Source organism: Apodemus sylvaticus, chromosome 16, assembly GCF_947179515.1.
Source record: "Apodemus sylvaticus chromosome 16, mApoSyl1.1, whole genome shotgun sequence".
Classification (NCBI taxonomy): domain Eukaryota; kingdom Metazoa; phylum Chordata; class Mammalia; order Rodentia; family Muridae; genus Apodemus; species Apodemus sylvaticus.
Genome location: NC_067487.1, coordinates 9,038,026 through 9,054,250, shown reverse-complemented (window position 1 = coordinate 9,054,250; position 16,225 = coordinate 9,038,026). Strand labels below are relative to the sequence as shown.

Below are 16,225 nucleotides of genomic sequence, written 5' to 3'. Positions count from 1 at the left end.
TCGGGGGCGGGGGGGGGGGATAAACTTATTGGTTTATGTATATGATGACTTGTTCAAGTTGGAATTTCTTAACCTCATGAAGGTTCAGAAGCCATGCAATCACCCTGTTTTTCAGTTTTAGCAGATTATGAGTTAAAGAATGCTCAATATTGAGTTATATGCTAGAGGGTTTTGCTCAACTGTAGGCAAATACAAACTATTCTGAGAGAGTATTTACACAGCCAGATGTGTTGGCATACCTTTTAAATCTCAACCTATGATAATATAATGACTTACTTGTTTTTTTTTAAAACTGGGATTTGATCTTACACCTAGAGCTTGCTAGACAATAACTTTATTGATGATCTAGAAACCAAATCAATGGTAGCTAATTTTGATTGTCATCTTGATGAGATATAAAATCACCTAGGAGAAACACTTCTGGGTATTCCCATGGGGGAGTGGCTGAGAGAGGATGACCTATTTTCAGAGAAAGAGATGCTTATTAGCTGGGAGCCCGGATGCAAACAAAGGTCCAAGGGAAAAGCTGGAATTCATGCTTGCTTCACTTCCTCTGCTGCTGTTGCTGCTGCTGCTGCTGCTGCTGCTGCTGGGGCCAGACTCATTTCTTCTGTGGACTGAAGGCCAGTGTCTCCTTAGGAATCTTCTAGGCCTTGGTACCATCTGGAGATCATGCTATCCAGCTTTGTGGATGGAGTAACTGCCAGGCTCACAGCCTCTCCAGGGTGCAGAACACCTTGTTGGACTATTTGTATATATAATTATGTATACATACATATAGTTGAGGTTTGGAAATTAAAAGTAAGATGTGACTCCTGGGACCTCTTAAATTAGCAGAGCACTCACCAACAATGGAAAACAGAATAGATTAGCATCTAGTCCCATGATCACCTATGCTATTTTTTATATTAGGGTTTTTCTGCTTTATTTCTCCGTTTTGTTCAGCTTCAGTTTTAGCATTAGACAGATATGTCTAGAGTCTGAGAATGTTGGGGCAGATCAAATGGCTGGCTTGGTTCCACATGACACAGAATCTGCTTTGCCTTGGCCCCTGTTAGATGCTTGGCTCTTCACTGGGACACCTGTAATTGTCGATGGCTTCAGAGATGAATGGGTTTCAGGGGAGTCTGCTGAGGGACAGAGCAATGGTTGCAGGATACGAGCCAACGATGAGCTGACAGGGTCCACATTCCTTATCTTTCTGTCCATGTCACCCAAAATAAGGAAAAAATATCTGCCAAGTTCAAAACATTTTATGACCTATGAGAAAAATATATTTTCCAAGCCCATCATTAGCTAAGGGATTCATTGGCCATGATATCCTCAAACAATATAGCCCATCATGCCCTCTTTCATGATAGGTAATGATAGATAACAAGAAATGGAATTACCAAACTCAGATCATACAGAAAACAGCTGAACTACTATGAAATTTGAATATTTCTCTTTTTATGCATAATAATATTCTTGATCTGGCCTGTTTGATGCTGCAATCTGATAATGGATTCCTTCCCGGTCAAATCAAATAAAATGTGAGGTCGCATAAAGTAAGGCAGTAGCTGTAAATGCTTATGATATGCAGTCCTGAAGTGAAAATTTTCCTTGAAGACATAAAACACATAAAACCTCAAGCTTGAATTAAAGATAAGTTTAATTTTCTCCCATCACTCATCTGCAATGTTGAGAGGTTCATCGATCCTCTCTGGGGTGGAATTTCTACATTCAGCACCCATCATATAAGCTGATGAAGGATTAATCATTAATGAAAGGCTTTCCCCTGTTTTTCAACAAAGCCTTCAAGTTTTAGTCATTATTATTATTTTTCAGGACAAACATTCCCAAGAACGCATCTTGTCACGGGGCTTATGTTTTCAGTCTTCCATGACCTTCTGTTCTCTTTAATGGTGAGATCACATTGCCTTGTGTCTTGAAAGACCCACTGTGCCAGCAGTTCCTATGTATAAAGCCAGGCCTTGCTTTAGTACTGAAGTTCACCAGCAAAGATATGAAATAGGTCAAGGATTGTATTCATCAAGACAAACATCTCAGTTTAAAGCTTCATCCTTGTGCGGACTACGATCATGACTGTATCCATGAGCCAAGGGTTTCAAAAAAAGATGGATTAAAAACAAGCAATTCATGAAATTCTTAGGCAAATGGTCGGAACTGAAAAATATGATCCTAAGTGAGGTAACCCACTCACAAAAGAACACTCATGGAATGCAGTCACTGATAAGTGGATATTAGCCCAGAAGCTCTGAATACCCAAGACACAATTCACATATCAAATTATTCCTAAAAAGAAGGAAGCCTTTCCAGGGCCCTGGTCCTGGAAAGGCTTGATGCAGCAATGTAGGGGATTTCCAGGATAGAGAAGTGGGAGGGGGCTGATTGGGGAATGGGCAGAGGGAAGAGAGCTTATGGGACTTATGGGGGGGGGGGACCGGGAAAGGGGAAATCATTTGGAATATAAACAAAGCATATAGAAAATAAATAAAAAATAACAAAAAGTATTGGAGAGATCAGGAATTCAAGGCCCATACTTAAATATCATAAAAGCAATATACAGCAAACCAATAGCCAATATCAAATTAAATGGAGAGATTAAAAAAAAAGATGGAATGTGTGCTTTTTTTTTTTCAGAAGATTTACCTAGCAGGCTGGTATGACTTCAAGATTCTAGTCTGTCTTTGATATACAAATTATATAACTTATAATACATGAATAAGTTCTGAGCCCACACTACCTTCTGGGAAGAGGCAGGCTGCTTCCATAACAGACTACACAAACTCAAGTTCATGGACATCGGTCAGACAAAATGTGGCTAGAGACTAGTAGGGAAAGTACTCGGGTCTGGAGCACAGGGACATTCTAACACTGCGACCCACCTTTGTTTACTGTTTGAACATTTAAATTACCAAGTATCACTCTTATGACTGATGACTAGGTGAGCTTCACTATAGGAAAGTGTCTGATAGTTGTGGCTGGGCTTCTTCAGCATAGTCACGAGGATCTGAATATCCAATGATAGGAGTCAAAAGAGAGAAGCAGAAATGTATGATGGTTTCCCAAGATGGTGTTAGTATGTTGGGAGCCACAAGGAGCAGAGAGTGTGAAATCGTAGCCTTTGTCACCTAGGAACTTGTGTTTTAACTATAGGATGCTGATCTGCTAAAACCAGTTGTTGTTGTTGTTTTTGAGTCAGGGTCACCTGCAGATCTAGAACTCACTATGTAGACCAGGATGGCTACCTCTGCGTCCCAAGTGCTGGGATTGAAGGTATGTCCCCCAAGCCTGGCTTAAATGGCTTTTTCAACACTGCCTTTGTGATGTAACCTCACTGGCTTCAAAAGCAAAGTTTTAAACTTCTCTGAGGCTGGAGTTTTTGTCTTAACCACTTCTCTTTATTTCCCTTACACTCTTGTGAATGCTTTGCTTTTCTTCATAGCTTTTATGTTATTTATCTTAAAATTACTTTTTAATTGTTTTACCTGGCCTAAAACCTTTGTTAGCTAATGGCATAGTAGATCTAACGTATAGAAAATATTTCACAGCAGTGTGAAATAATATAGGAATAAAATGATCAGTATTACTCCCTATCCATTCCATAAAATCAATGATTCTGAATAAAAGAAAAAAAAGTGATAAGACACACCATAGTGCATCAGAAAATGTATGAAACACACTGGGAATAGACAATGCATAATTTAAACAGTATTGTCAAAAATGATATGCACTACAATAGTAAACACAACACTGATTTCTATGAGGTGCAGAGAACCCTTTAGCAAACACTACTCTGCATCCTTTGGTCTTCAGTGCTACATAGAAAAAAGGAGCTGCTGCCTTTACGAGACAAGCTGTCTGTGGCTCACAGATGTGTTATCACGCCATCTCTCGTTCCTTGTTGTATATGCCCCAGATCCATATCAGGGAAGGTAAGAGGGAGGGAGGGAAGGGGGGGAGGCTCCACACTCACTGAGTGGCCTTCCAAATCTCCCATTTTTTCCTATAAAACCTCAGCTAGTTTATCGTCTTTTTATGTCTTACATGATTGGTCCAGGCTCAGGAAGAGCCTAGTTTGTGCTGACTGGGGGTCACTGCTGACTGTTCTTTCCACCATGACTCCTTTACCCTTTGACTTACTGGACTGATATCCCTACACGCCTTATTATCTTGGCTTCCATTGAAAATCACAATCTGGATTTTCATTCATATAGTCACTCTGTAGAATCATATGGTGCTCTTATTTTAAAAGTAAGCGTTCCCTTCCTGTTTTAGAAGCAGGGCTGGTTCACCTTGGACAGAGTTTCTCCTTTCCTAGAGGGGATTACTGCAGATTTCTGTGTGGATGGTCCTGTTGGTGCCCATCTCTCCCGCTTCCCCATGGATACTCTGCATATTATTCAATGACCCTTTAGCCTATATGTACTTTGTAGATGTATGGCCCCGACTCTCTCTAGTGGCCAGACTCCAAGTCTCTTTAAGTAAATCTTGGATAGCTCCCAGATACAGCGAGGCTATGTCTCACAACACTCACATTCCTTCCTTCTCCTGAACTCCACTCCTGGGCGAGATCCTCTCTGCTATGACGAAACACTGTGCTGCTATTTCCCATGTTCTGTCATTAGATCATCCCTGCCCTCCAGGTCAGATTTCTCCTACAGCCACCATCTTGTATGGATGAGTGGGACCAACAATGAAGGAGGACCGAACTGGTACTGACTCAGTGAGCATGCCCTAGAAAGAAGGGGAGGGTCTGTGACCAAGGCAACTTTCACAATGTTGAGTAAGCCTCTTATTAGTGGTTTCCACAATGTACAGTGAGCCCGTGATGATAAATCCAAAATGCCCCCTTTCCTGGTAAAAAAAATATTATACTTATGATTAATACTCAGCAAAAAGGAAAATAAAAACAAAAACATGATGGTGGTTACAGAATCCTTTAAGATGTTTCTCCTGTAAGTGATGGACATCAGAGGAGTGGATGGTAAAACCAGAATGGCCAAGTTTTGAATTGGTGTCTAAATATTAATTATTTAAAAATTCCTATCTATTGGCTTTTACTTGCACCAACTTGGATCTTCCCACCTGATTATACCTTTCCAGTTACACATTTCTGAGGATGTCAGGATGCCCCATCATAAAGAATGAAAAGCCATCTCCCTGAAGCACTGGAGGTTTCCAGGGCGTCAGCAACAGCAAAGCCAGTGTTGTTCTTAGGACACCATTCTGGGCTCCCGCGTCTTTCAGATATTACCAACAGTGTTAGCTTGTCACAACCTGGAGTATGCAATTGATTTCCAGATGCTACTGTCATTAGACTGGCATGTTCTGACTGGCAGAAGGTGTTGCTGAAGTTTCTCACACAGAGGAAACTTCTGGAGTTTTAATTCTCCCTTAGACTTTTGACTGTCATGGTAGAAAGATATTTGCATACACTTGATCATTTAGACAATCTCTTGTTTTATTTTATTTTTTTTAGGGGAACATCAATCTCTTTAAGGAATGAACATATGCTTGCTAATGCTCTCTGTGAACTTCTAGAATCTTCTGCGATTCTGTTCTTAGACAAGACAAGGTGATGATTTTTGCTATCCTTTCTCCATTTTCCTCAATCTTTCACTGCTGTTTATTTATTTATTTATTTATTTATTTATTTATTTATTTATTTTTTGTTCTTCGTAGATGCTCACAGTACAACCTTTATTGCCATTTCTAAAAATGGGTAGTGTCTCATTTTGTTTGACTAAAGCACTTGTTTTGAAGATTGTTGACTAATTGCTTCCTGAGTTGACTTCATTTCTCATCTGAAAGCATCCACATGGGTACCATTTTGGTACAGTTTTCCTGAAGTTTCTCCATGTGTCAATATCATCCCAGTTTCCTGAGACTACACCATGCACTGGAGTAGAAGTGGCTCAAACCATCCTTGCATTTTATTCCGATGGTTTGGGATGGCAGACAAAGTAAAGAGAGCTCTGCCTGGAGATCTCTAATTGTTTTTTCCCAACCGTGAAACAAAGTATCTGTTGCCACCCTCACTGCTTTATATTCTAGTAAAGAGTGTTGTATAAACAGAAATGGCTAGCTCCTGCATAGCTGTGGCCTCTCTGGAGGGAAACAGTCCAAAGAGAAAGGTGTACTGTGATCATTTCTCAAGAGGAAACAGTAGCACAAAGACTACAAACCAGAAGCTCCTCTGATTAGGAAGGAGAGCTATGGTGGCCCGTGAGTAGAGCAGTAAGGACTCAGGAAGCAGTTCATCCAGTGCACATGGAGCAGAGTACAAATACTGGTTTCTCCTCCAGAGCTGATGGCCTAGGCATTTGTGAGTTCTTGGACCCTCTAATAGCATGAGGCATGAGTTCTGTGTTGTACAGCAGATTTTTAAAATCCAACCAATAAGCAGTTGGTCATTCCCCAAACTATTGCTCCAATGAGAGAAGCATCTGTTTGCAGGAGACAGAGATCAACACAACCACAGAACTGCTCATAGCAGAGAGTAAGAGACTGTGGGGTGCTCATCCCTCCCTGAGGTCAAGGCAGAAGAGAGCAGGCAAAGCAAGTGTAAGAGTCAGAGGTTGGGGAGGACTTCTGCAAAAGTGTTTTCTCGATATGTCCGGGCCATGGCACAGATGAACTCACAGAGCTCTGGCTATGCACAAGATGGAGGAAGCCAAAATCCCAGCAGGGGTCGGAGAGGAACTCACTAATTCTCAACACTAACTGAGGAGCTATTAGGAACTGATAGCTTTCTGGGGTAGAGACCATCACATCTCTGCAAATGTGACCTCCTGCTAGGCCACCTCTGCTCCCTAGATGGCCCTGCAGTCAAGTGCATACAGACAGAATTAAATGGACTCCGTGGGCTTAGAAACAGAATAAATGCAGTTGGTAGGGAATCCTGGTGGAAGATGATGGGAGGAATCTGAGGGGCGTGAGATGTGAATTGATCAAAAGACATACTCATGTATCAAATTCTCAAGCAATAAACAAATGAAACATTGTGACAGAAAGAATAGATGTCAATGTCCTTGTCAGGGAGGAGACACCAAAGACAACAGTGGACACTCACTAAAGCAGGCACAGCACAAGCAGTCGCCAGGAACAGGGAGCCTTTAGTTACTAACTTCTGAGGATGCAGGAGTTGAGCATAGCAGGCGTATCTGAGCCAAACTATAAACACGGAACAAGCTGACTCGGCTGCTCATGTTCTGCTGTCTCTGTTGGGTGCACCATATGATCAAGTTTCTGAAACCGATTTTGTAAGGAAATTTGCTACTTCAGTCCTCCAGAAGCTGCAGTGGGGGCGGAGGGGGACTCACCAGCACCAACTCTTCCTGTTTGCTTGGCTTTGTGAGGGGGCGACCACTATCGAGACGCCTTGTCGTCTAACTGCCAATGCTGAGAAAGAGCCTTAGGGGGAACAATGATCCTTCCCATCAGTGTATTCTTCCCCTTTCTGCACAGTCCAGTCTGCTGATAAAAAGCAAACTTGACTATGGAGAGATGGGTCTTATTTTATGTGCATGGGCATTTTGTTTCCATGTATGTGTTTGTGTTACATGTGTGCTCTGCCATGGAGACTGAAAGAAGGTGTTGGATCCCTGAAACTGGAGTTATCTGTGGTTGTGAACTTCTATAGGGGTGCTGGGAATTGGATCCTGGTCCTCTGCTTTTAAGCAACCACAGAAACAGAATTTCTTGGTTAATTTATTTTTTGTCTTGACAAAGCACCAAGCCTGTGCTGTTTAAATGAACACACAATGCAAGGATAGATGGATAGATTCCATTGCACGGCGCCCTTCATCAATGCTTACATAAACACTGGCCAGGGTGGGCCACTTACTGTTGATACCCAGTGCTATTTTACAGCAGTGTAAGGACAGAGCCACTTCCGGGCAGCGTTAAGGGCATTCTGGTTACTCTGAGTATAATTTAATGCTCACAAGTGATCAGTTATAACTTTAATCTACAACTCCTCATGACAAGGAGCCTCTTCTGTTAACACACTTCCAGGGATTGCTCCAGGACACCCAGGCCGAGCCAGCACAAGAGACAGAGGCCCTAGAAACCATATTTACAAATAGTGAGAACTTTTGTCACTTAACTTGGACAGCTTCTAAATTTGCAGGGAAAGGGTGTAAGTTGTGTGGGGAGTTGTTGTGGGAACAAACAGAAAAGTGGTCACATTCCACAAAAATAACACCGTTCAAATCCATGGGATGTATTACTTTACATATCAAATGAGAACTTTTCTGTTTGCTTTTGAAGCAGGGTCTCATGTGCTTCAGGCTGGCCTACAACTATGTAGCTGAATGTGACCTTGAACCCTAGATTTCCCTGCTTCCTCATCCCAAGTGCCGGGGTGACAGGTGTGTGCCAGTACACTCGGTTTTGTGCAATGACAGAGCTCACACCAAAGGTTTAATATCAACAGAGCTACACTGCCAGCAACTGGGCATATTTTTAGGTGTTGTTAAGTTCAGGAGAAGTATGTTTGGTTATCTAGGTGAAGCCAATGTCATTGGAGTGGATATCCGAAGGAGAGACAGTAGGTCCAAAGTCATAGCAGGAAACTGGGACAGAGGAACCAGAAAGTGGGGACATGGAGTCTATTCTGTTGCCTTTGGGGAGGAAGGCAGGGGCTAAAAGTTAATGGTTGTCTAAAGCTTCTAGAAGGTTAGAGAGGTGAGACAAAGTTTCCTTTTGGTCTGGAGAAGGGAGGTCAGTGGGTTTGGATTTCTAAGGTCTAGAACCAGGAGCTCATAAAGTTGTTTTGTATTCAGCTGTCAAGAATGCCACTTGTTACACCAGTGGGAACCTGATACAATGTTGTATCTAAAGCTAAGCACACTTAGGCTTCTTTCCTGTCTTGAAAGGTACCAAAATTTAGAGTCTACATCAAGAGCAGCTTTAGCATAGGCTGTTTAATGACTCGCACAATGCATTCTTAGTCTCTGTGGTCTGTCTATGTACAGATGAGTGTACTTGCTGTTTACCAGTCAGGGTTGCACTGAAGCTGTCTGCTTATTTCCTTGAACTTTAAAGGAGGAAAGAAAGTCTGAATACAAAGGCAGACATTCTACTGACTATTCTACTGACCTCCCAACAGGGCTCTGAATCCAGACATATCAGTGCCTATTGGCTAATGTTTCTTACTGGATGTGTGTGTGTACTATCTGTAGAAACCACTCTAAAAAAATCATGGGTAAACACTTGCAATGTCTTTAAAATAATGACAAGATATGAACTAATGAGGATTTATTTTCTCTCCTTTCTAGCCCCCCCCTCTCCTTATTACTTGTTTTCTGAGCAGGGTCTCACTCTCTACCCCAGCCTCTCCTGGAACTTGCTGTCCTTGACCTTACAGCAAACCTTTTGCTTCACCTTCCAAACTGTTGGTATTACAGGGATGAGTTCCTATGCCCAGCAGGCTTATCTCTTTACTCTGGTAAAGAAATCAGCGTTTACTTTCACAGTGGCCACATCAATTTCAATTGCTATAGCAGTTAAGAGAAAGGGTTCTTGTTTTGCTCTGTAGCCAGCTCTCAACAATGCCTGAGAGTCAATTACATACTCCAGAGAGACGCTGTTCCCAGGTCTGACAGAGAAGCATCTGTTAAGCATGAGATGCTTGACTGTGACTGTAAAAGCTGACACAGCAGGTAACTGCCAAAATACAGAGGTGAACTTTGTAGCACATGAAGGCAGTCTTGCCTGCCTCTAAAGCTCTAATGCCTTGCCTGAATTCCTACATAAGAAAAAATAATGGCGGTTGTTGTTTTTACATGAGAGCACATTTAAGGCAAAAACAAAAACAAACAAAAAACAACAACAAAACCAAAAAAACCCCCAAAAACCTAAAACAACAAAAAATAGACAAAACCCTGAAAACAACAACAAAACCCCCATCTCCAAAAATACTCCCATCAAAAACTTTTATTTCCTTTTCCCTCAAGAATTTATAGTACCAATAGATGCTTTATTCATGTATTAATAGTAATGTCTTGAAAGACTTCTCATTTCCATCTAGGGAAAGAATCACAGAACTTTAACCAAATGCTCCCAGAATTGGGTGATTCTTTATACATGTCCTGGGACCAACAGCTATTTATAGATCTCTTGAAGAGGGTTGTCTACTGGGGACCTACTCTCTGCTTTCCTCTCTTAGTCATGAGGAGATGAATTCGTGAAGCTAATCAAGATTACAGTCTCTCAGTCTTGTGGGAGTATCTGGTCAGGCTGAGGCATCTGTCATGTGACATTAGGTTGCAGTATTTATTGTCTAAGTAATGATGGTAAAAATAATTTCCTAGCTAGACAGCATGATTCTTCCTGGATCAAAGACTTCCAAGGATATTACTACATACTATAGTGACTGTGTAAATCACTGGAACCTGATGACAGCAAATGATATGCACAGCCCAAGGAAGTAAACATGGAACCAAAGACCTCAGTTTGGATTTTGGCACCATGTGGGTCTTGGGGGTCTCTGGGATTAACCCTTGGGCACTCTCTCACTCTCTGTGTCTCTGTCTCTGTCTCTCTGTGTGTATGTTTGCATGTGTGTGCATGAATATTGAGATTCTTGTATGTGAATGCAGTCATTACATGTGAACCACAGCAAAGAGTGGAGAGAAGAGGACAACCCAGGTACCAGAGGCTGGAATAGGGTGTGTCTCCTGCTTTTAGCTGTTTGAGCCAGGCTGTCACCTGTGAGCACTCAGGATTTCTCCTCTCTCTGCTTCCCGTCTTCCTATATGAGCACTGAGAGCAAAGATTCTTGTTCTGTCTGTCCTGTGTCTTTAGAAATTCATACTCAGGTCCTCATGTCTGAATGACAAGTGTTTTTATCCACTGAGCCATCTCCTCAGCTCTATTTTAAGCAGATTGAATTCTATTTTAAGCAAAATGATTTCTTTGTCTTATTTAATAATCTATTCTGAAAAACCCCATGTATTCTCATTCTAGAAAAACATTTTCTGAATTCCTAGCAGGAAAAGCATATTCCAGGAATCAGTCGGTCTCTGGAGATGGACTACCAGCTTTTCAGACCATTAACAATTGATGGACCAAACTCTATTTTATTAAACATCTTTAACAGATGTTTCTGCTCCCTACATCTTTCCTCTTGATTCTAGAAAGGATCTCTGCCTTCTCTTATGAAATTACTAGCGAATCCATTCCCTTCTGCTACCTCCCAAGAGGGTCAGATAGTCTCTGGCCCCAGGGAACCCATGACCCAGGAGCTGGGTGTGGTGGCTGTGATCGCATAGACTGCCAGAGCATTTGGGCTCCTTGGCTCAGAGAGACAAGAATGCTATGTTCTTCCCAAGCTCTGGGCCATGCCAAGGAAATATGATGTGTCGATGATGTCAGTAGCCTGAATCACTGCTTTTGTCAAAGCTGTGACTATAAACATTAGGTTCTGTAATATGCTTACTTGGAATTCAGCTTCCTGTAGCTTTAGTGCTATTTTGAAATAGAGTCTAGAGGTGATGAGAAATAAAGTTAACTGTTTCTATCTAGACCAACCTGATGAATCTCCAGCCTCTGATGTTCTAATTATGGGTTTATGTATGTTTGGGGCAGGGTATGTCAACATGAAGTGCTTACCCATGGAGGACTGAAGAAGGCATCAGAGCCATCAAGATGGAGTAGGTAGTTGTGAGCTGCCCTACATAGGCTGGGAACTGAATTTAGGTCTTTGTAAGAGCAGCAAGTGCTCTTAACACCCAAGCCATCTTGCTATATTTTCTTTTCTAGAAAAACTGTCTATTCTAAAGCATTAGAATTTTAGACTAGGCAGTTAGTTGTATACATGACCGCTGGACATACAGGGATACTGTGGTGACAGTTCTTCTCAGACCTCTCAGATATATCTATTAGCTCTGCAGTTATTGCAATGACATAACCACTACTGTATTGTGACACTCAGGCATACAACAATGGACTTGTTAATTCTTCAAGCTGATAGGGGTGATTAAACCATAAGGGGTCCAATCTTGACCTCCTAACTGCATGGGTGGTGCTAAATTATGTAAGAGACATAAAACTGAATCTCATAGTTCTCCAGTGAGGCTCCTTTCAGGACCCGAACAGCATTCTGGGTAAGCTTCTCAGTGATGTAGATGCTTTTGTGTCACCACTTTCCTGAAAAGAACACCAATAAATTCACCCATTCATGAATCTGAAATTGGATGGAATTAGTTCCTTGGTTTATTCACGATCTGCCTGTATGAATACATGTTTTTGTTTATTTGTTTGTTTTGTTTTTTGTTTTGTTCTCCCTAGAAAACCTCAAAACAGAACACCATGTTATAAATGGAACCAACTGTGAATGAGAAGGGATGTCTACAGACATCGTGGAATCTTCTAGAACCCAGAAATTAAGCATGACCAGGCACAAGCATATAAAGAGAAACTGACTACCTACTTAAGTAAACAATTGCCTATGGGTTTGATATGTCTAGTAGATAGTTAAGTTAGCTATTAGCAGGCTTGAAGGTTGTTGGGAATGGGCCCCCTTCTTCATAATCATCAGCTTGTAGAACCAGGAACAGAAACAGCAGGACTGATTACTGAAGAAAGAAAGACTGACGGGGAAGAGGGTAGGAAGCAAGGAAGGACAGAATAAACAAACAAGGAAAGAAGGAAAGGCAGAGGGGACCTGAATTCTATTCTGGCTCTGAGAGGAAACACGATATTCTGAATTTCCCAGAAGCCTGTAAAATTTACTTGCTAGGTGGATGCTTTCTGGTAAGGGAAAAGAGCATTTCATTGTTCCTCCCATAACACTCAATCTAGATGAGCTGTCATTCACCTACACAGGAAAATACTGATCAGCAATGGTTGCCAGTTGTAGAGATGTTAGAGGTGACGGTGCTAAGCCCCCCCCAATGGAGGTCAGCACGCTGCTCTCCTCTCTGTGTGGACAGTCACACCGGAAGACTGCTCTGCTCTGCAATGGTCGCTTCAGCCACTGGACACTCTCACTCCTTGAGAGGTCTCCAGTTTACTCTGTCATAAACCCTGTCTTTGTATGCTATGACATATTTCATCTGAATTCTCTCAATAAAGACAAGCATTCTGGAGCTGAAGGATTTCATCATGGTATAATAACCAGGATTGATACATACAAAGGATTATGTATACATATATACCATGGATTATACATACATATATAACCAAGGATTGATATATACATAGACAAGTGGATTTAACATTCGTTGAATGGGAAGTAAAATATATTTAAAATTTTCCACAAGATTTGCCAATAGTAGCAGTGAGAACCTGATGTTCTCACCTAGACACTCAGACACCTAGAGCCAGGCCCAGCAAAAATGCCGTTCAACAAATATTTGCTAAATGGAGATGATGAAACATTTTGAAAAAAAAAAAACCTGATTATTTTTCTCAAATCAATACACAAAGAGAAACCCAGTGCCAACACTTAAGTGATAATTTTCCCTCCCACCACCACAGTATTTGGACTCTGGTCCATAGATAACATGATAGACAGACAGTGCCTTTAAACTCCAAGTGCTAAATAAACCCATCCTTCCTTAAGTTGCCTATGTTATTTTTTTCCCCTCACAATAATGAGAGAAACCACGAACACAGCGCCACGACCTAAGATAAGGAATGTCCATTGCAAGCCCGTGGGTGGGTTTTCTTCCTCCAGTGTGCTTGTTCTATGCATTTTTGCACACTCTGTAGGGCACCGTGTGCTTTGCCTGCACACACCTCTCAATGCCTCTATCAGTTATGCTTTGTATTGTTTCCATACAGTGAGTGTAATTCCATATGTACATTTCTCCACACCACTCTAAGCATCATCGCGGGGCGGCCGGCTGCAGACAACAGCAGCCCCCAGCTCCTAATGAAACTCCCTCCTTATGCTGAAGTGATTCAGGAGGATGTTCATGATCAACGGAGTGGAAAATAGCGGCTGCGCACCTCTGTGACGTCACGGCGCTGTTTATACCAAGACGGATGCTCGCCACTAATGCTAATTAATAGCTGGCATCCTAGAAATGCCCAAGATAGTACAGATATAGGATTAAAAACACATTTTACCTGCTGCCGTTTTTCAAATTCTAGCTTGATCCGGGACTTGATGCAATTACATGTGTCCCGGTAGGTTTGCTGCAAGGCGAGCTCCATTAGGTGCTTGTGGTAGGCTCCTGCCAAGTTCCCGCAAATGAAAATGATCACGTTGGCCAGTATCTAAAGAGACAAGAGAAGACATTTAATAGGGTAAGGATCTCTTCCTTGTGGATGCATCAGGAGCAGCCTGTATGCATGTCAGGAAGAATCTTAAAAAAAAAAACGAAAAATGGCTCAGAATAATTTTTACTTCTGTTTCTCAATTGACATTGGTATTCTGGTCTACCTAAAACAAAAAACAAAATAAACAAACAAACAAACAAAATATTTCTTGGGGTTCGATCCCCTATGGAATGTTTGCCCTTCAGGGTTCCTCCCCGGATTTTGGACTGGACCCTTTTGTTTTTTCTGATGCAATGTGAACACACGGCACCTGCATTTTGCACCCAGCACAGGACTTGCAACCTTATGGATTTAACAGCACTCTCTTATCAGGACAGCATCTATGTTTGCTATCTATTGCATTTATTCCAAGAAGAGAGCTATGAGAAAGAGGGTTTCCCCAGCCAACCTGCAGTCTACCACACTACGACACAGTTACACAGCACCACTGCGACAGATGCTATCTTCTCTCTCAATGTATCCAGTGATAGGCAGACAGATGCTATCTTCACTTTCATGCCACTAAACCTAGATAAGTGATTTTCTTTGTTTATAGACAAATAACGAGATAGCTGTGATTCTTTTGATAAACAAAAGTGTGTTCAAAGAATTTAGATGGAAGAAGAAAACAATATAAAAGGAATCTGAAGACGCCCAACTTCCCTGCCGGGGAAGAAGCCTTCTGTGCAGAGGTCGGTGCTCACCCATTTCACATTCCTATTTTAAAAGCTGTTTGCAGACTTATTTTGTCAAGATGTCCATCTTGTTCATAAAGGCCAGATTTCATGTTTACTGCAGCTGTATGTTTCTGACTGCTTAATGTAACATAAAATAAAAGGTGTTGGAGATTACAGAAATGATGTGTAGGCAGGTTTCCAAATTCTTAGTTAGCATTCAGTTCTGTGACTCATTTAATGTCTATATATGTCTATATTGCTCGATACTATCGTGTTAATATTCCATGTGCTCGCATTCTGCCACAGATGTCAACCTCATGTATAAAACCATGACTTCCTCTCTGATCATTGCTTTAGACTCAGTTACTAATAATATGAGAAGTCAAAAGCCATGCATATTTTTGTGCTCGATTTATGTTACAAATTTGCTCTCAAGACACATTCCCTTTATGTTCCCATTAGCAGGGGGTGGCAATGGCCTCTCCACTGTGCCCTTGTCCTCCGGCCCGTGATCCAAGCACTGCAAACTCCTCAGTGCTCAGATCTGAGTTTGCAGGTCTACCCAGGAGATGGACAGACACACACCAGGACTGTGACTCTAACATGACAAATTATATAGAGTTTTAGCGGCATCCAAAAGGCATTGTTTCCAAAGACCTTGTGTTCCCCAGCACACAGCAGACAGGAGATTGATTCCCACACCTTTGAAGTTTCTCAGATTTGAGCTCCAGAGAATTATCGGTATCGTTACTTCACCCTCTCTGACCAACAGGCTTTCTTCTGACTGTCTCACTGGAGTTTCCCTAAGTTAAATATGGAGGCCACACAGCTTTCTTCTTTTATCCTGGACTTAAAGAGGGCGGTCATCAGCATCTTCTAAGTTCCTATTCTAGCTGTGTATCTAATGGAGCCTCTCAACAGGCTGTGGGTGACCTTCACCTGGGGGTAGGCAGGAGACATACTTAACGTGTTTCCAAAGTTACAATGATAATAAAGGGGACCATGCTTTTTTGCATCTGCCTAATACCTTATATCCTGACAGGCTGTGGATGCAGGAAGAGATAGATTGATTCTAAGTACCCCAAAGCCCTGGGGCATGCAGGAGAATTGAGGGACCAAGCTGGAGTAGAATTAAGGCGAGGGAAATGGAGTGATGAACTCATCTCAGAGTTGCTGCTGGTATTCTGTAGAGTCCACAAAGAACTCTCCAGACTGGAAGGAGCCTTCGGTGCTCCCCTAGTAACCCATGCAGGAAGTATAAACCACGTGAG

General features: G+C 41.9%; 1 protein-coding gene across 1 annotated transcript in view; it reads right to left on the bottom strand.

Annotated features, from left to right (window-relative positions):
- Positions 1-16,225, bottom strand: part of Adcy2 (adenylate cyclase 2) — a 381,296-nt gene that overhangs the window by 158,542 nt on the left and 206,529 nt on the right. Inside the window, exon 4 of the mRNA XM_052159930.1 lies at positions 14,086-14,235. Coding sequence (XP_052015890.1) covers positions 14,086-14,235 — 150 coding nt within the window. The remainder of the gene's footprint in view (positions 1-14,085; positions 14,236-16,225) is intronic.